This window comes from Cyprinodon tularosa, unplaced genomic scaffold (assembly GCF_016077235.1).
Source record: "Cyprinodon tularosa strain WSP-4 unplaced genomic scaffold, ASM1607723v1 ctg343, whole genome shotgun sequence".
Lineage (NCBI taxonomy): Eukaryota > Metazoa > Chordata > Actinopteri > Cyprinodontiformes > Cyprinodontidae > Cyprinodon > Cyprinodon tularosa.
In genome coordinates this window covers 326,378-347,527 of record NW_024039056.1, presented here as the reverse complement: position 1 = coordinate 347,527, position 21,150 = coordinate 326,378, and the positions used below count along the sequence as shown (strand labels likewise).

The following is a 21,150-nucleotide window of genomic DNA, read 5'->3' as shown; positions in this document are numbered from 1 at the left end:
AGCCTCCGCTGTGGCTCCCGTCCGCTCTGAGTTCCTTGGAGATCTTAGAGGGCATGCACGAAATGATTAAATTCAAAGCAGCAGAACATGCGGAAATGATCCAGGGTTTCAGCGGATCATTAAAAATAATTACAATGCATTATTTTTTGGGGATTTTTTTAATAAATTTTTATGGGATTTCAGTGTAACAATCAACATATTCCGAACTAACCGAAAACCGTGAACCTAACCGAATTGTGGATTTTGTGAACCGTTCCACCCCTAAAACAGACCAGTTTGTGCTCTTCAACATGGCCTTGAAAGTTACAGCCAAGAATACACTAGCATGTTAATAAAGATGTAAGCTATACCTGTGGAATGGGAATCCTGTCTTTCCCTCTGAACACCTTAAATCTAGTGAAGTCTGGCCAGGAGTACCATTTTTTTGTGTTTGAAAATGAAAAAATCCCAATAAAGTACACAAAACTTAACTGGTTGTAAACTAAGAAACTGAATAAGTTCTAAGGGGTATGACTACTTTTGGGAACCCTGTGGCTCCACTGCAAATGGAGAGGATATTCATCGAAATAGTCTAGCAGGGTGACTCAAGATGAGAAAGAAACATTAAAAAGATAGTATATAATTGATATGTCTAAAGTTAGAAGTCCCATCAGCAGGCTTTTGATGTCAGCCGGTGCCTGCCTAATGTAAAAAGGAAGAAATGCAGTAAGATTGGCACAGGAAACCAAGCATGTGGGTGTGTATGTGCACCCTGCTGACGTAGGTTTAAAGAGGGGAGCTATGAGTCATTCGGTCATGTGAGTGGATCAAGGAAAAAAAAAAAAAATCCTATTTTACCAAAATTCAGAGACAATGATTAAGTAGAGCTGTCAGAATTGTGGTTGTGGATAAAAAAAGGATAAAAATTTACAGATTTCACAAATGTTTTAAACAAATCAATACTGAATAGAATTCAGCGGAGGAGGAATCTTACATTTGATATGCAGGACATTCAGTCGTGATGAATTGATAAACTTGCAGCAATCATACAGTTTATTTACTAGATAGCCTTTATAAAATATCTAAAACAAACATCTTAGAGCAGACCTGTTTACATATATTTGGACTGAGCATACAGTCTTATAAAATGGCTTAATGTGTTATACTGTTTTAAGCTTTCACTGACAGTAGCTACGTTTACATGTGCAAAATTTCCCCGATCCGATCCAAACCTTGGTTGATCGGAAATTCAAAATCTCCGTTTACATGGACACTAAATGAAATGATCCGATCATGACGTGTGTATACATGTACCAAGCGTTGGATCAGCTTAAATCTTTTAAACATGCGCAGAACTTCCTGCCAAACTTGGCAGTTCTGTCTGCGTCTGGTTTTTGGGAGGCCTGACAAACGATGCGCTCGGAGCGAGCGGAAAGAAAAAGGGAGAGAGGAGGAAAAAAGCGCTTGGCAGCGAAATGTACGAGAGAAAATGTAGAGAATGAGCGATTGAACCGGCGTGGGAGAGCGAGTGGGCTGTGGAGAGAGAAAAGAGGAAGAGGAGGAGGATAAATTCCTGCTTCCTGCAGCTTTAAATGAACTTGATTGTATAAGTCGGCGTTCCTAGACTCCCCCCGCCATGTTGTTCACAGCGAGAGCGAGAGCGACCGGTGGTTTCCTGTTGTTGACAAGGCGGAAAAACGTCATGCTGACGTCGCACACATGCGCAGTGAAGATTATTTTACTCTTAAGATCCGAATGGGTGTTTACATGGACGCCAATCGGAATGGCGATCGGCAAAAACCACCTCTCTCTTTCGGAATTAAATTTAGATCCGATCGGACCGAATCGGATTAGAATTTTCAGTCTGACATGTTTACATGAAACATTTTTGATCTGATCAGGCCTTCAATCCGATTAGTTGTGTCCATGTAAACGTAGCTAGTGTAGAAGCTGCTTTCATCTCTCATTTATTCTTTCAACAGAAAGTACCCCTGGCTCAGTGCTTCCCTGTTGGGCCGGATACCTCTTTTGAATCGAGTTCCTGTTTGTGGTACAGCTGTGATTAACTTTGGGTACTCTTTTTCTCTAACAGAAAGTAGCCCCGCGTCAGTGCTTGACTTTTTATTTTACTGAGAAAAAAAAACTGAAATTCTTACTATTAACTTTGTGTTATTTTTATCTTCTTCATAGAAAGTATTCATGGCCCACTGATTCTTTGACTAAAATGAGAACTGTTCAATAGTTGTTGCCATCTTCCTTGTTGTGTTTTCTCCAGCGTCACACAGCTTTGTCGTCACATCCTCAAAACCCCGCCCGCTTTGCATCCAGAAATAGAAAAAACACATCTCTGCGTTGTGATTGGCCCACCAGTTCTAGGGCCTGGGGCATTGAACGAGGCTAGACCACACTCGCAGGCAAAAATTATTTTGGCCACTAGCGGGTGGGGCTAGTTTATTAGGCTAGAAAAAGCAGTAACCCTGGAATAAAGCATCTACATGCGTTTTCAAAGGGTGGACTGGAATTGAAACACAGAAGTCGTCTACAGAAAGCAGATGGAGAAAACTATTTTTTCTACTAGTGGCCATATTTGTTTTTCTTCAATTTTTTTGAGGAACTGGTGTCGCAAAACTAAAGCTAACATGAAAAAAAAAAAATCCTGACTTAACAGGTCCTGTTTTCGCCAAAGACTTCACAGAGACCAATCCTTAAGGACCACTAAGGAATTGATATAAGTGAGATTACAGACCCCTGCTGCCAGAAGTGAAATGTGTTAATAAATGACCATTTACTACCATTTTGACCATTTACTACCTCCATATAGGTAGTAAATGGATAAAAAGGCACAACTTCACATTCAGCTGGAATTGGTTCGACATTTGGCAAAAGATGTCAATCATAAGGTAACGTTTTAGAACAATTGTTGCAGGTTTTAAAATATGCACAAAAAAACTAATTATAGAAACATAATTCACGAAGATCACTAAAAAAGAAATCTAACAGCAAAATCGTTGACAGATCTGTGGCAAATTCCCCTTCACACATTCTGAGCTGTCTGCTCCCAGCATGCCAATCTGTCATGTCCTTGTTCACATCCTGTCCCTCATAGGATGCCCTGTTCCTACGCCTAAACTGCTTCCTGATTTAGCCCAAACTGGGATTATCAACAATTAAACGAAACATGATCAACGCCAAACATGACACCATAGGTCCAGCAAGAGACCCACAATCTACGTGCAACTCACAGCTGTTTATGTATGAAATACAACAAAACCCCACAAGTTTTACATGTGCATGGTGTGTGTGCTCAGTTGAAGGTCAGTGCAGGTGGAGTTGGTCATGCATGGGGTCGTCCTTCGTGGGGGAGTGAGCAGGTCTCAGTAAATGAGTGCAACAGAGACATTGAGGGCATATCAAATTGCCCCTGGTGAGAAGAACAGTCCCTAAGGTCATAAATCAGAGATGGGGCAAAATTTCACGCCTTTCTGTAGCTCAGCAGGCCTGTTTAGACTGACGAAAGTGGCACTAAGAGGACTGCTACTAATGCTCAACCTGTCACTGACACAGAAATGTCAGCTCAGTTACTCTGGAAGAACCTATGGATAGAGAAATACTACGACTATCAAAATCTATTTAGCTGAAAATTAAAACCAATTACTTTGTGATTCAACAAAAACTTTCTAAGAACCAGTATACAGTATTAAAGATTTAGCTTATTTGGTTTATTTCAATTTGTATAAATATGTAGCATTTTCTAACAAGCTGAAACTAAAAGCAATGTTGTACTTAGTAGTTTTATTGACGCAAACTAAAGTAATAAATTACATCGGACCAAATTCCTGCAAGTAAAACAAATATCATTAAGTGGGAACAAATATCAACAGAAGGGGTTCTGCTCTGGATCAGTCTGAAAGGACAACCAAGCAGGAAAACAAGATGAAGACAATAAATTTCAACACAATTTCCTTAGACAACCTACCAAAATAGGGGAGGCCTAGAAAAAACACAAGGAAAGCGTCCAGAAGATAATTCATGATGGCTAGTGAAAGCATTTGTCAAGGGTGCTGAGACAAACTTTTTACCCCACTTGACTGCACTCGTGCAAAAATAAACAGAGCAAACTGAAAAAGGGTAATTATAAAGCCAGTATTTTCTCTAAGGAAGCGGTTAGTTGGTCTTTATTGATGTAAATCATCCCAGGACTTAAAAATCTAATGAAGCATAATAGGACAACATTCCAAGTAAAGCGAGCAAATGAGTCCAATGAGAAGCTGTTTGGGGTTTGTTTGTGTGTCTAGCTGTGCATGTGCTTATGGGAGTTCCTGTGTGTAAGAGGCTTAAGTGTGCTAACATAAACAAATGTGCAATTCAAGGTGAAATAACTTGTGTGGTCAGCTTTCTTAGGGGCTTGGAGGATAATACACTAATTTGTACAGTAACAGATAACTACATCTTGGCAGCAGTAAAAAACCCTAACATTTGCTTGGCAACAAAATCCTGCTATTACGAAATACTGCAGACAAAAAAGATTTCTTGAAAGGATAAAAGTGTGGAATGTTTACATATATTAACCTATGGTCTTATTCTGCTTGGGATTTTAAACAGGATGTTAAGAGATATTTTGTGATGTCTGATTTCTTCCTCTCCACACTTCATCAGCTCAAAGACACTCCCTTCACCAGACTCCTCGCTATCTGCTCTCAACAGGAAATCATGACTCCTTAAAACTCAGACTAATCCCAGAGGAAAACCAAAACAATAGAGAAGTCTTCAAATTAGTTTTTTTATCCTTTTCTCTTATATTGTTTTCCATCTCAGAACCACGTAAAAACCCAGAACACTAGTTTGTCATTTTTATAATTTTGCGAAGAATTTACTGTTGGACATTGTTAATATCCACACAATTTATGATAAATGACCCATACTTGTGTAGAGCTTTATCAAATCTAAAGATCCCAAAATGCTTTACACATTCTCCCATTAACTAGCTGATGGTGGTAAGGAGTGGTGGACTAGTAGTTGGGGCATAAAGCTTGGAATTCTGAGGTTCTGAGTTCGAACCCCACTCCCACAGACTGCCACTCTGGCTCTCTAAGCAAGACCCTTAACCCCTGATTGTTCCCCAGGCGCTGCACAATGGCAGCCCAGTGCTCCCAAAGGGGATGAGTTGAATGCAAAGGTAAATTTCTCCAATGTAAGATCAATAAAGTTCTATCATTATAGAATTGGTGCCACCTGGCCTCCTGACCCCTAACAGCAGGCAATGCAGGTGAAGTGTCTTACTCAACACAAACTGACTAAGAAGGACAGGGTGAACACCTACCTTCTGAGCCACCATATTTGCAAATACAGCACAAGGTTAATACACACTTATGCAAACGATGAGTGTGTTGGTCGATACTGTAGCGCAGGAGCGGAGAACCTACAACCTCTGGGCCATATACAGCCCTCTGTACCATTTTGTCCAGGCCACCTCGCATTTTCAAGAAAATGAATGAAACTATTAAAGCTTGGTAAAAAATAAATAAAAAGAAATTAAAAAGAAAAACAATATAAGAAATGACATGTCTGATATATAACTGTCAGTAATGCACATGTCTGACTGAAGCAGATCAGATTCTGTGAGCACAGCATAATTAGTTATCTGTCAGCACAAGATGAGTAGATTGGACAGGTGATGATCATGGTTTTATTTTATTTTGTTGTCACAGGCATTAGCAGTGATTAGACAGTCATAGCTGGAAAGACATTACTGGAGTAGGCATGTTAAAATAGAGGAAATGAGACAGCAACCACAAACTGATACAATTAACTTTGTCAGTTTGGATGCACAACAATGGGGGCGACGAAGACAGTACTTGAAACGCTAATTTTGTTGTGAGAGCATTCTTAGCTAAGAAGCTAAAACCTTGCTGCATTTTGAGAAATTAACTGTGAGTGGAACAGACATGTCTTCCAGCAGATATTAACCATCACATTGAGTGTGTTTAATGTAGCAATTGTTAAACCAAACACCATGATTTGCTTGTTCTCTCCACGCACATGTAGGTTTTCTGCCATCCCCCAAAAAGTCTCGAAACATTAAAAAGTGTTTTTTTTTTATAGTCAGTGAAGGTTCTCAGTTATCCAAGTCATAGTCATTCCAAAAAAAAGAAAATTAAAAAGAATCCGCTGTACTTTGTTTCCAAGTTTGCAGACGTTTCACTTCCCATCCAGGAAGAAAAAGCTTCCTGGATGAGAAGTGACACATCTTCAAACTTGGAAACAAAATCAAGTGGATTGCTTTTTAATTTTCTTTTTTGGGGATTTTTTTAAATTGTCATTACTGTGTGTGCATGGCTGTTTGTCTTGTGTGTCTCTGTGGCATCCTGTGATGAACTGGAAACCTGTCCAGGGTGCACTCTGCCTTTGCCGTGGCACCATCCCCCAAAAACCTTGCAAGAACAAGCTCTAAAGAGACAATGGGGGAATAGATTAAATAGCAAAAGTATTCATTTGTACTGTGCCCCCCTCCCCCCATTTGTTACTTTGTAAAAGCATCTTTAATGATATTACATCTGCAAATATTTCTAGTATGACTATCTCTCTTCAGATCGAAAGACTGAAACTTTAGTCGTTCTTTCAAAGCAGCTCAAACTCAGTCAGATCTGGTTAGGCAGAGGCCTGTAAACAGATTCTCATTTGTATTCTTATTTGCTCTAGATATGCACCGGCTCCAACACACCTTCTGTTCACCTTAGCCTGTCAACAATCCTACAGGTGTATGCTCCCAACAAGGGCTTCCAAACATGCTTATATTTACATGTTTTATCTGCTCAGTGCTTTTGTAAATCAGTGCCTTTATTTGCGGTTTTACTTGCTATTTGCAGTTTTTACCTACTCCTGCAAATGTTTTGCATTTTAAAAGCTTTTATTCCACGTTTTTCTTTCCTTTGCTGCAAACGGGCTGCTGTTTTCATTGTATTCTATCAGTGCCATTTTCTAAGTGCACAGTGTTGCGTTATTGAACTGTGAGTGTTTAACATCTTTGTAGGACAATCTATTCAAACCTTTTGCTGTTTATGTTCTTTGTGTGCCTTTAAACTTTAATGTCAATTAGTTTTGCCACTGGCACACCTGAATTTCCCATATTTCGACAAAAAAAATTATATTTCTTTTTTGTTCAGGGTGGTTTTCCAAGTTCATTTTCTGCCATACATACTGTATAGATTTATGTCAGAAAGGTCAACATCTTTTTCCCTTGTAATGAGCATATTCATCCATATGCATGCTGTTTCATCCTCTACATGGTTAATATACTGTAACGGGTGTCCTAATTGTTTTTCTCCTTTCATAGAAGCCACAATTGTAAAGAGTGTTGAAAAAAAATCATATTTCAACAGATTTAGAACCACAGTTTAAAGCATCTCATCAAAAGTTAATATTGAGATTTTGGACTGGATATAAATATATATTTTTAAAATCTTAACAGTACAAAAATTAACTTTGCACCATTACTTCTACTATGCAACTATGCACTAATTTGAGTTGATCTACCAGATTAAATCTGAATAAATACACTCAAGCTTTTGGCTATAACATGAGAAAATTCTACATTTTTAAGGGGTACTAATACCTCTTGCTAGGCACCATCCACGATGGATTATAAAGCTTTAAAAAAAAAGAAAAAAAGACTTTTGAACAGTTTCAAATTCCTACCAGACTTCAGTGCCTGTAGACATAGTGGAGCTACGAAAACCTTATCCAACGGCTCTCTGAAACATTGTCAGGTTGTCCCTGTGGGGTCTGTCTGATAACAGTAGTCTTGTTGATAACACTATCCCAGGACTCAGACAACTTTAGACCATGCCAACACCGTAAGCTGCCTCATTAATCTGCTGGCTACTGGCCTATCACAAGTCCGTCACCAGCCCAGCGGCACCTAACCAGCTTCAAACCACTGCCTATCACTACTGTCTTACAGGCAACAAGGGGAATAATCAGCCTGCTGTCTACAGGCTGCAGACCCTCCACTTTGTTTGTTTGAAAAAAAGGCAGACCTTTTTAAGGTAAATATTTAAGATGAAATACTTTTTGCTTTGTGAGCCAATTTTAGAAGAATTCTATGCAATCAGTTAGCTAGAAAATAAATTTATGCAATAAAAATACACAAAACACGAAACTTAATTTTAAAATTTCAAGTTTAGTTTAATCAGTTTACAGCAAAAATCACTTCTTTCAGTCATTCATTGCTTCTTTCACTTATTTCAGTCTTGATAACAGATACAACAATGAAATTCAATGCTGCATCTCTATAGCCAGCAATATAAAAGTGCATTAGGGGTTTTTTCACACCAAGTTTGTTTACTTTAGTCGAATCAGTTAATAAGTTTGTTAACTTGTGCATTTGTTTGCAGTTGGGATATTTTTTTCCATACAGATAAAACTTTAGGGGGAAAAAACATCTGCCTGAAAAAAAAAAAAACAAGAAAGATGGTTTTGTCTGTTTATTGGTGAATATACAAAGAGAAGACGATCTGTTTTGATCATACCGTTTCTATGCCAAGTTATCTGAGAGGCATTTCTAATTACTTTTGAGAACGTGCTTTAAAAGTTGCATCAGGCTTTATGCTTTACAAAGAATGTAGTATAATTTACTAGCTTTTTTGCTTTAAAGCATCCCACAATGCAACACACACCTGTCTTAAAGAAGATTGAGAGAAAGAGCAAAGATAAAAGTTTGATAGTGTTTAAACTCCTTCTGAAACAGATGAACTGTAAAACTATCAAAAACCAAAAAAGAAGACTTAACGCTCAAGATAAATCATAAACAATGGACTTAAGATGATATGAAAAAGTAGACAATATATAATTTGGTAGCACCTTTAAAAAGCCCAGAAAATTGTCAAAACGCATTCAGAATTACTATAAAGCCCCATGTCCTTAAACAAAGTCTAAACATATGACAAATAAATTCAAATAATGAGTATAAAATCATCCCTTGAATTTTGTATGCAGGGATATATATATATATATATATATATATATATATATATATATATATATATATATATATATATATATATAAACGAACAGATTAAAATTGAAAGGATGTCTCAATTTACCATTCGTTCATGTTTTAAGAAATCAAAAGGAGGAAATATATCTTTTTATTTTTAGGATGAAACACAAATAAGAGAGGATAATAATGTTTTACCTGTTGGCATTACAATATGAATCTGACTGCTGAATGTTCTAATTAACATTAAAGTGAAATGTACAATCTGGACTAGACTGGATTGATTTAATCATATTTAAGAAAACAACTGAAACCTTTCTTATAAAGTGCATAAAAATAGCCTGTTTTGAATTGTTTCAAAACTAAAAAAAACTCTTAACATGAATATATATATATTTTTTACTGTAAATGTATATCACTGCATATATATTCGACAATATGTTCCTAAGTAAATTAATCAATGAGGATATCTATTTTAATTATCATTATAATTTTTTAGGAGAAAAAAACAAAAAGCTGACAGGTATATATTGTCTTACCTGGTGCCTCCAAAGAGGACGATGCGATCTCCAACCATACAACAGCACTGCCGCCTCCGTGGACATGGGCCTTTCCCCTTTGGCTCTACCTTTTTCCACGTGAATGCCTCTGTTGTGTATAAATACAAAAGAATTGAACCTTAATATAGTTTAATACAGTACCTATTTTCCTAAGATTTCTCACAGTATAAATTGTGTTTAATAATCTCAACAAAATCATTGAGCTGCCCATTAAATGAGGATTTGTTAAAGCTACATAATTTATTCTCAATTACTTTAGGTTACATAACCTAATACGGTTTTCTTTATTGATCCTGCAGCTCACCAGCTTCCTTCATTAACAACAGCCTTAGATTTTAAATAACAATTAGAGAGAAAACAACATCTAATCTTATTGTTAATTTCCTTTAAAACATGCTGCATGAAGCAGCTAATTAAAATAATAAAATAATTCCTTGAAAACTTTGTTTCCCTCCAGTGTCTTCTTTTGTATTAATATAAAGCCAAAATCCTGGAAAGTAGCTCATGTCTAACATCCTGCGCTAATGTATCTCTTTTAGTTACAGGAATGTATTGAAATCCAGTGATTTGTCTAGATTCCAGCCATCTATGAATGACAGCCTTCCTATTTTCACCACAGCTCCTTTTTGCTGCTCTGCATCAGAGAATGAGTGACGTTGATGCTTCCTTGTTTTGGTCCATATAAGGCTTAATCACAGCCTCACAGTCTCCTTCTCAATCATTACTATATCTCTATAGCAACTAGTCATTCAAGCTTGGAGCACCACAATTAAGGTGCTGCCATCTAGTGGACAGCAAATCTTTTGTATAAATAGGTAAATAGTTGAGGTCTGGTTCACAGAGTTCAATCCACAATTCTGGGTTTCACAAAAAACTTTGAAAACGACTGTATGAATTTTAATTCAGGCCCTTTACTCTAAAAAATTAAGTTTAAAAAATTGCAACAAATTCCAGTCATGACACACTTAATAGGAAAAAAACAAAAAGAATTTTTGATATTCCACCTAAGAAAAAGGAACACAGCAGACAAGTCCAAATATTTCTTTTAAGCAGGGTTAGGTTCTTAAACAATAAGCACAGTTTCCAACATATCTGGTAATTTTGGTCATAAATTCATCTAATAAACAAAGATTAAGGTCTGTCTAACTACTGTTAGATCTTAAAAAGTTCGAATTTTGTAAAAAGGTTGATGATTTTGGTCACTTTCAGTTTTGGAAAGCGAAACTACAGTTTTTTAGAAGATTAATTACACAGAGGGAAATGTTTACGTCTTTTTTCCTTTAAGTTTAGTGATTCTGGTTTAAAGATGAAAACTTGAACTGCTATGACCTGAAACCAATAGACCAGTTGTTCCCAACCTTTTTTGACATGTGTACCCCCTTTGGGCATTTTGTTTTCCATACTATAAATTTGTAGTTATAAAACTAAAGCTCTTCTCAGTAACTCCCTGCAATCACAATTAAACTTGAAGAAACTGTCACCAAAATGCTGAGCATAAATGATTTGTTATATATTTTGTTTTCATCATTCATGACACCTGAGCTTGCTTTGATCAGGTGTGGAAAACCGCTAACCCCAGGCTGTTCTCTACATCCAGTCTGTTCCTCTGATTGGTTTTGATGTATGTCAAAGCTGAAGGTGAACTCAAACATATAAAAGTAGAACAGATCCCGGCCCTATCTTATTTCATTACCTAAGAAATAAAGTATTTTCATGTACCCCCTGCAATGCACACCACTGAGGGTACGAGTACCCCCTGTTGGGAACCACTGTAATAGACAATCTGTGGAGTATCTTCAAGAAAAAGATGAGAGACACAGGACTCAAAAATGCAGAGAGGCTAGAGGCAGATATCAGAACTGCATAGGCCTCCATCACACCTCAGCAGAACCACAGCATGATTGCCTCCAATCCACAATGCACTGGGGCAGTAAGTAATGCAAGAAGATACGCAACCAAGTACTGAGTAAAGAAAAATGAACATTAGTTTAAAAAGCCTGACATCTTTGCTTGTATGTGCAAGTTTTTACCATCACCCAAAAAAGGAATACAATCCAAATATCACAGGTGTATTTCTTTAGCTATAGCAGGAATGTCTTTGTTGCCACAAGAACACATTTTATTCCCCCAAGAGAAAGCAATTAAAGTGACATGAGAGCTGACATTTGTCACTTCTCTGGGGCAGAACTGCTGACAGGTTTTCATCTGAGTAGTTCTAGCCCAACAGATATAGCATCTGGGTAACAATGCGCAATAAAAAGAGAGCAGCTAGACAACATTGTGAAACTGGCAATAATGTTGTAGGGGTGGAAGGACTGTCTGCAGATAAAAGGGGAAAAGTGGGTCAGTGCAAATAGGCGCTGCAAAAGCTGCATTTCTCCTACAGATATAAACAGAGAACGCATGAAGGAAGAAGGGCTTCTTAGAAGGATACAACAACAGCAAACAATAACATAACACTTTTGCCCAGATAGAATCAAGGAGGAAAGAAATCACCTGGATTAAATTTCCAAAGATCATTGAAGTGCCGGTCCAAGCGGGCATTGTAACCTCCAAATATGTAGAGCTCCCCATTGTAGCAAACTGAAGACAAACGAAAGGTTTTATGGCACATCACAACAATAAACACTTAAATAAATGTGTGAGTTAAAAAAAAATTTGAAACTCATATTTATTTGGTTCTTTTTTTATCCATTGTGGAAATATCATGCCAACAATTTTTATTCATTTCCAAAACACGTACTCTTCACAGGCTGAAAATGTATCATAGATGGGGTTTTTTTCCATTTTAAAACAGCCATTAAAGCATTTGTGTAGGTCCTCTGACAAGTTCTACTTAAACTGCATGCTTTCCATTGCCATCAACAGACTTAAGTATAATTTTGCTGTGTTTTTAGCCACTTCTTCAGAGTTTTTCTTAACGTATAATTTGCCTACTTTGAAGGATCTGAAACCAGTTTTAATGTTCAAATTTTCAGACAGAAGAATTTGCTGAACATAATGCCAGCACGTTGTTAAAGCTAGGAAAAAGACTGAGAAATCTTCTCTGGAACTTGCATAGAGATGTTCATCCAAATATTGGTTGTTGTGCTTATATATATTTCAACATATAAGCTCATTTTTTTTACCATGTCTGGATGAAGAAGAAAACCCCCAAATAAAAGTAATTGTGCATCTAAATCTGGATTAGTATTAGTAGATGCGTATAATTACATGTGCCACGAGAAAACATTGTGCACATGCATTATGAAAAGTCCAAAAACGAATGTGACATACATGCACGATATGAATATATGCATTCTTTTCAGCATCTTTTCATCACATGAATCTCAGAATAATATTAAAATCGTAAGGAAATGGTCTTTCCAACCGTTGCATTTCCGAATTCTCCCGAGTGGTGCACGACTTTACACAAGTGAATAAAGTGAATGTGATTGGTTGATTATCAAGGGGACGGGATTGTTGTGGCTGAAGATTTGCAACCAAGCTTGATTGTGGCCGGTCTATCAGAATCATCTTGCTAACCAGTTAGCAACTTAGTGCTATATGGTCCCAATGGGAAATTACATTGGGACCAAGTAGGACTACATTGGTGACTTAGAAACGACACTGTCAAGGAATGCTATGGACAGCGGAAACATGCAAGAGGAGGAGAGTTTAGTGTCGGAGGTCATGGATGAGTCTCCTCTGACATACATTTTTTATTTAGAGGAGGAAAGCGGGGACGAAGTTGTTGTGGAAGAGGACGCCAGGGCGGCAGAAGCTTGGTTTGGTGTAGAAGGCTTACAGCCGTACATGTTTGAGCCCTTGCCTCGCAAGGCTGCTTGTTCTATTAGCTCTACGCCTGCTGAAGACACAGACGTCCATCCCTGTGAACACTGGGACGGAACTCAATGGGAAAGGAAATTATTCTAATTTCTTATTTCAACCGTTGCGTTTATCAGCTACGACACATGAATCAAGATGCTATGACCGAAAAAAAATTAGATTGACAGATGACCGTTGCTATATGTGATCGGCCGAATTTAGGTGTACAAGCTGTTGTATAACTAACTGGCCTGCATAAGATAACCAAAAAAAAAGATTTTAAGACAGGATTTTTTTTTTTTTTTTTTTATAGAAATGTTCTAAATTTTGGCACAATATCGTCTGATAAAGAGTACACTAATATACATGTTTAGGCCAGAATGATTTGACATTTAAATATGATTTCCCTACGACTTTAAAAAACTTATCGTTTTACAATGAACAACTAAAATACAGAACTAAACATTTCCGTGTGTTTGTGTGTGTTCACGTCTCACAGGCTGAATGACTCCTGCGTCCCTCTGGCGATAGCTGTGTTGAGGGCGTGCTCAGCCAGCAGTTGGTCTCTGTGTCAAACACTTTGATCTTGTTGCAGTAGATCTCGTTGTTGGAGTGAAAGGGGCCGAAACGGTCTGCCCTCCCTCCAAACACAAACATTTTTGTCCCAATGATGGTGGCAGAGTGGAAGTCTCTCCATCGTGCTGGATTTCCCTTTACAGAGAGCAAAAACATTACTGATAAGATTACTGTTGCAAAACTGTGTAAAGGGTAAAGCAGTCTGCAAACAAACGTTTGTGTAAAACCGCTGCAGCAAATCAGGATGTTACCGATTATCATAATCTGTCAACAACTACATCTATAGACGTCACTATTCTTCTGAATTTACCTTTATTTTGAATTTGTAACCTTGCAAATTTCGCAATACTAATTGCATGATTTTTATATTTGCAGCAAAATTATTTGATACCTCAAGAGGCAGCGTATGCTTGGACTTTTACAAGCACACAAAGCTCTGTGAATTTTACACCTTTATAAGGAATATATGGTCCAAATAGCATCTGTCTGACAACATGAACAAGGATGAAATATGGAATAGTGTTAAACAGCCTACAGAAATTATTCCAAGATTGCCTCTATGATTTAAACAAGAGAACAAAACAAGAACAGAGAAAATCTATAGCCCTGAAAGCCTCACTTGCCTTAGTTAAAGGAAAGCATTGGCCTCTATGGGAGAGTTCAAAGGCCGAACCACCGCTGTGTTCTGTTGCATCTGGTGTACAAGTAAAGGCATTTCAGAGACAGAGTGATCAGACAGCGTTATAGGCCTCTGCTTATCTCATAAATGGGGGAGACAGACACAGCGGACGCAGGGGTATATGATATAAGCCCTTTCAGTTAGTTTTGTTTAAACTGACTTCAATAGAAGCAGGTTATCAAAGCAACAGACACCTGTTTGTGTCTGCATTGCTGTTTCTGCAGGCGCTTCCATTAGGGATTTTTCACAGTTCGGATCCTCCAGTAGCTTACAACGTCATGCAATTAAAAGGTTTTCTAAACTATTTTATGTCGTTTTTGGTGAGTGAGATAGAAGAAGCACTGTAATAACATTTAAATGCTAAATTTAGATTCTGTCTTATCTGTTCGATCAGTAGCTGGGAAAATGTCCAAAGGAAGGAATCACATTGAGATGAAGAGTGTTTTTCATCAAAGAAGACCTGGGCAAATAAAGTCAAGTTTGATTGAACCAAATTGGACCTGAACATGAATGGGTCTGAAATCTTGCCTTTATTTCAAATATTCATTTTTGGGAGAGATTGGAAATTTACATAAATTCTGAAAATCTGTCTGACCGGAGGGGATGATCAAAGTTCTTTGGGTAAAAAACAGGGAGATAAGGAAAGGTTAGTTTAATCCTCAATTTTAAATATTAGGAAGCAGTCACTACAATAGCTGATGATTGGCATGTCGTCAATCAAATGTAGTGATACTAGCATGATGGTCTGGGGTTGCCTTGCTTTATCAGTACTTTAAAGACTTTCTGTAATTAATGGAATCTTTTTTTTTTAACTACCAGAAACCTTTGAAGAAGAAGGTCTGACCATCTGTTTGTGAACTTAAGGTCTTTGCTTATGCAGCAGAACAATGACTGAAAGCACAGCTTCATGTTCGTCAGAATCTCTCAGACAATAAATAATGATTTTAAGTGGCCTAGTTAAAGTGTGAACATAAATCAAATTGAGTATCTGTGGTATGGCCTGAAACTGGGTGGTAATGTTTACAAAAAACTGCCCTTTTGCCAGAATTCAGACAATTCAGAAAAGAATAGTTGGCCCAGAATCCCACAGGTTGATGTAGTCGAATCAGTCATTAAAACAAGCTGTTGCCAAAGAAGGCACAGACACGGATGAAAAAAATAATAATAATAATGTTTTTTAATATGGCATGCGGTATTTTGGCAACCAAGGAAAAACTAAAACTACTGAAATTGTATGTCTAACAAGCAAAATAATTTGAAGTTCTGAGGAGTCCATATATAACAAATTATTAGAAATTTATCGTTTTTTATTTTACTGGGCACTATTAGCACAAATACTGAGCAATTTAATATTACGATAAAAAAAATAGACAATTATCTAGGCTTAAACAAAACATTTAAGATCAAATACTGTTTTAAAGGCTTTTCTCACACTGACAAAAAGACCAACAGCACCATCTAGTGGCACTAATGACTGATTGCAAAATAAAAACCAAAATCCTACTTTGCAGACTAAACTGTTATAACGGGGATGGAGTGTATTGGTATAATCCGGCTCTCTGTTGTTGCGAAAGAACAAACATACAAATGCTAAATGGACTTTGTTTCTAATTAATAGCACTTTGCAAAACAAAAAGAAAAAACCTCTGCTCCCTGCACATTTAGCTGGCCTGGAGCCATGCTAAAGCCTTTCACATGCCTGCACTTCCAGAATGCGCAGGTGTTTTTTTTCTCCTGCTATTATGCAAGAAGAGCGCAACACTAAATGTAATTTGAGGATTCATACCAATACAGCTCAGCTCAGAAAAAGAAAACTAAAATTATTCATTACTTATTATACATTTAATAAATAAAGTATTAATCCACAAAGGATTCAGTCTTTAAACTCAACATTTCATCTTTTTGTAATCAAATTTCCTCAGCGTGAAACTAAGCTTTTTTTTTTAACACTGTGGTAAAATAATTCATTTTAAAGTCCTGGCAGTGTTTGCATACTTTTCCACTGCTTTAGGTGAACTAAGTGAATCTAAAAACCAAGACTTGCTTTTACACTCACTCTGGCATTAATTAATGACCAAACCATGGTGGTTGTATCCAGCCGGTGGATGTCATTAGAGAAGCAGTCAGCCTAAAATGGTAAAACGGGAAATACATTAAACATCCAATGCTTTTCTAAAAAAACACTTAAAAAGTAAAGAATACACATACTCACCAGCTGCTCATATCCTCCAAATATATACATTGTCTTTCCTAGCACACAGGCTGAGTGTCCATCCCTCGCACCAGGAACTGTCCCTGATATTTTGGGCGTGAACCACCTATGAGTATCTAAGAAGCACAAACTGGTTAGAAAATTGTGACATTTAAGTCACATGCTACATCATAAAACCCACCACACACATCTGCAGGTGTTACAGCTTCAAACTTAAACAGTTTTTTCACCTCTCTGCTAAATGAACACCGACATCAAACATTTGCACCTAGGAGGAAGCACAGCGTATAACATTCACTCGAAAGCATGAACGAGACAAGGGTCTACTTACTAACATCAAAGGCATAGAGCACATTGCAGGCCCCCTCTGTGTCGTTACGCCCGCCCCAGAGGTAGATGGTATCATCCAACAGCACAGCTGTGTGGCCATAACGCATGTAAGGTACTTCGCGGGCACGTTCATTCCCCCCTGTCCTCACTGGGGGCAACTTCATCCAGCGCAGAGACACTGCAACACAGAACATGTCAAATACAGTTACTTCAATTCATTTTAATTCTTATTATTTAATATATGCTCAATAAACATAGATTAAAGAGTCAAAAACTGTAAAGACAATAACTACCCAAATCATCAAATATATTGTAAAAACTGATGAAGAATTTAAAAGGCTGAGAAATACAAATTGCTGTAAGTTACATCATGCTGAAAATAAATTAACTGGATTGTTTAAAATCAGCTGCAGAGCTAGTTCTACACAATCTTTCTAGGCTACAGCAACAGAAGGTAAGATCAAGCTGCATGAGCAACTGAAAGCCTAAAGCAGCTGGCTGACCTGACAGAGGAAAAACAGTAGTATATGGGTCAGGAGGGTGTAACGGAGAAAGTTGTATATGAATCCTGGTAAAACGCTTAAGGATTACAGCTGTGTTTCTGAGTCAGTAACCGAAAACAAATAACATAAACAACAATACAAACCACAATGGAAATCTTGGGAGTTTAACTGTTAACCACAGTTAAACAGGTGGAGCTTAATCATACTGAAACAAGATTTTCAGCCAGAAGATAAAATGTGGAAACTTACTTGTTGGTTCCCAAATAGTAATAAACCTGGTAAAAGTATTGCAGTATATAGAGATGTTAAATAGTTACAGCCTCAAAACACAAAACCTAACCACACCTCGAGCCCCGGAGGGTCACTGGAGATTACTGGCCAAAATTAACCAGATTCTGATGGAGGTTTGTTCCTGATTCAAGGGCCTTGTTCCTTTCCACTAAGAGAGATGTATAGCTAAGGTTTGTAGCTTAACTTTTACAACAAATGGACTGACTAGAAAACATAGATTTCTGTGTATGAATTAGGGTTGAATCAATTAATCAGATTAATTGCAATTAATTGATTTTTTCAATAATTGTCAACTAATTTAGTAATCGATTAATCATTAACTGGAGTGTAGAGACTAAAACATGCCTTTAGCTGACAAAGCAAACCAACCTAAAGTAGTAATTATGTAAACATTTAAGATAAAAAATATTTTCTCCTCTTTCAATATGCTCTATCCAAAACTCCTCCACATGGTTTAATTTTGCAAAAAAATCTTCTTTAAACAATCTTTTTCTAACTGATTATTAATCGAATAATCGGAAAATTAATCTACACATTAATCGATTTACAAAATAATGGTTAGTTGCAGCCCTTATATGAATATATTCTATTTGTCAGGCAAAGTGTCATAGGCAGACATTTGCTGTAATATTGAAATATATAATAAAACCGACATAAATTTCTTAATAAAAAGGTGGGGTTTTTATGTTTATACATTCCTATGCATAACCTAAATAATCACTACATAAAAAAATTTCTATCATTATTAAAAAGTTTTTTTACCCATCTTGACACCAACATAAATTAATGATTTGTTGTATGTAAAAAAACTGCTTTTATAACAAAATTATTGTTTAGTTGCTTCCAATCTATGTATAAGTGCTGGTGATAACGTAGCATTGTTACTTATCTCTTGATAACCTCATACCAGCCTAAGCATAGTTTGCTTCTGTTTCACAAAGTAAAAATGACAGATTTTTGAGTCCTACTACAATAGGCCAAATATTCCATAGATATCAATGACAGCTTCAATAATCCATGTACTACTTTAGTATTAGTTGCTACATCAAAATTGTACTTTTTTCCCTAAACTATTGGAAAAGTTAACAAACTAGAGCACAAACACTCCACCTGTACCATCAAATTCCTCTCAACAATTACCTGAGTTGAAGACATGCACATCAATCTGACGTAGTGTCTCGTAGTCCTCCCCAGAGCAGTAGCCTCCAAAGGAGTAAACCTTGTGCCCCACTGCCACAGCAGCATGGTTGACTCTCCGCGGCCCTCCTTCTAGGTGCACCGACCAGCGCAACATGCCAGGCGCAAGCACCTCTTGTGACTGCGAGTCTTTAAACCATCACTTTGTTACCAGCTTGGACTCCGATAAGTCCATACAGTTGATTCCTGTTGCCAAAACAGCAGGAGTTACAACAACACTCTGCAAGACAGGACAAAAAGAAAGCCCAAAGTGTGACTACGCTCTTGGATAGCTGAGCTCCGAAGTCGCTGAAAGGCTTCACAAGCCCCTGTATCTGAGCTGGGAGAGTATTTTAAGAGGTGATTAGACCTACACCTACCAACCCTCATTCTTTCTGTTCACTCCCCCTTTCAGGGACCTCCCAGCGTTCTCAAATGGGCTCTCATAAATACATATACCTCCACATATAAAGTTGAGAACTGCATCAATGTTTAGGTTGTATTTCAGGAGTTTTGCATGAAATAAGCAATCATCCTTTAAAGTAAGGTAAATTCTATTTAGGTATTTTTAATGCCAGTAGTTGGCTGTTCATGAATACTTAGTGGTAAACTTCCTTCCATGTCTAAAATTGACAAAGAACAGCTTTCTGTTAAGAATGATACAAGAAAAATCAGAGTAACCATAATCATACACAATGTACTTCCTGATTGTATTTGTCTCAATGACCTGATTACTCCCTGACCTTCAACCTTTTGTATGCTCTTAAAAATAAAATCCCCAGATGACTATTAAACATAGATGTCTATTTTAAACCAACATACTTCGGAGGATCAACATAACTCACGCCCGCATCTAAGAGGAAATCGGTGTCAGCTTAAAAAAATATTTTGTTTATCACTTCATCTTTGTTTTGTAACAAGCTGTTACCAACAATGTGCCACGTACCTTCTAGGCACAACATGGGTCAAACTGACAGGTTATGCAAAGCTTAGAGTGGCTGTTCCTGTAAAGTGATCTGAACATGTAACCAAAAAAAAGACATCCATCTCAAATTATGACATTTATATTATCTTATATGTGCCCAAAATACAGTTAAACAATGATGCACATCCTGACCTACTGCTCTGCAAAATAACTAATATAACATAAGATGCTAGGACACAGTAACAACTATCAGATAAGACTACATTTTAATAATTCAAGTTGAATCACGTATAACGAAGCAATTTTAAAAACAATTTCACAATTAGCCTAGATGCATTTACTTTGAGGTCTGTCAGATAAAGCCGAGATAACGACCCACAGCAGCTACCATGGCTGGCTAACGTTATCAGCCAAAGGAAAACAGGGTGTTAATAAACAAAGCAGCGACAGAGCAAGGTCACTTGTTTTTTTTTTTTTTTTCACCATGACCATTTTCGGAGCGTCCAGAGGGTATAGCCTATCAAACGCACACAAACAGCGATTCGATACCCTGCTGTTAAGCAGAAGCTAAGCTAAAGCTAATCAACTGAAGCTAATTGCCTGACTTAGCTGCTAGCTTGCTACCACTACTGCATAAAATGAACCAGTAATAACAAAAACAATTGCTTTCATTCACTACAATCTTAAAGGTTAAAAATTTCCCATTTCAAACATTGTAAAACGAGCATGGAGTTTATCTACCTTTGGGTTGAGGAGCTGGTCGTTAACTGGTGTTTATACAGGCTAAACCATCCAGTAAGAAGAGCCCTTAGCGTGATGTCATGACAGGGGAGCGAATGACAGCCAGCGCCCCCCGTCGGTGGACATGTAGGTTTTCACCCTGAGCGGAGCAGATCTTTTTAAAAAGATTTCTTCACCTTTATCTGTACTTCTTATGTAAAATAACGATTAGGAGGCTTTGTGCGTCTACACATTTTTGTTCAGATTCCTGACATTACTGACAACTATGGGAAAGTTTTAAGCAGCGTGACCGGATGAACTTGTTGTGTTACTGCAGGAAGCAGATCAGTATCAATTAGTCGGTTAAACGTCTGGAAGGCAGACATAAAAACCACAT

General features: G+C 37.4%; 1 protein-coding gene across 2 annotated transcripts in view; it reads right to left on the bottom strand.

Annotated features, from left to right (window-relative positions):
* klhdc3 (kelch domain containing 3) overlaps nucleotides 1-20,928 on the bottom strand; it is a 38,091-nt gene extending 17,163 nt beyond the window's left edge. The window contains exons 1-8 of one of the 2 annotated variants that reach the window (XM_038294682.1): nucleotides 20,775-20,928; nucleotides 19,073-19,315; nucleotides 17,140-17,316; nucleotides 16,809-16,924; nucleotides 16,653-16,724; nucleotides 13,839-14,052; nucleotides 12,031-12,117; nucleotides 9,514-9,622 (exon numbers count right to left, since the gene is read on the bottom strand). In XM_038294682.1, the coding sequence (XP_038150610.1) occupies nucleotides 9,514-9,622; nucleotides 12,031-12,117; nucleotides 13,839-14,052; nucleotides 16,653-16,724; nucleotides 16,809-16,924; nucleotides 17,140-17,316; nucleotides 19,073-19,226 (929 nt within the window). In that variant the 5' untranslated portion in view covers nucleotides 19,227-19,315; nucleotides 20,775-20,928. Of the gene's footprint in view, nucleotides 1-9,513; nucleotides 9,623-12,030; nucleotides 12,118-13,838; nucleotides 14,053-16,652; nucleotides 16,725-16,808; nucleotides 16,925-17,139; nucleotides 17,317-19,072; nucleotides 19,350-20,774 lie in introns of both variants that reach the window. The other variant, XM_038294681.1, reaches the window with a different exon arrangement.
* Nucleotides 20,929-21,150: the final 222 nt, after the last annotated feature.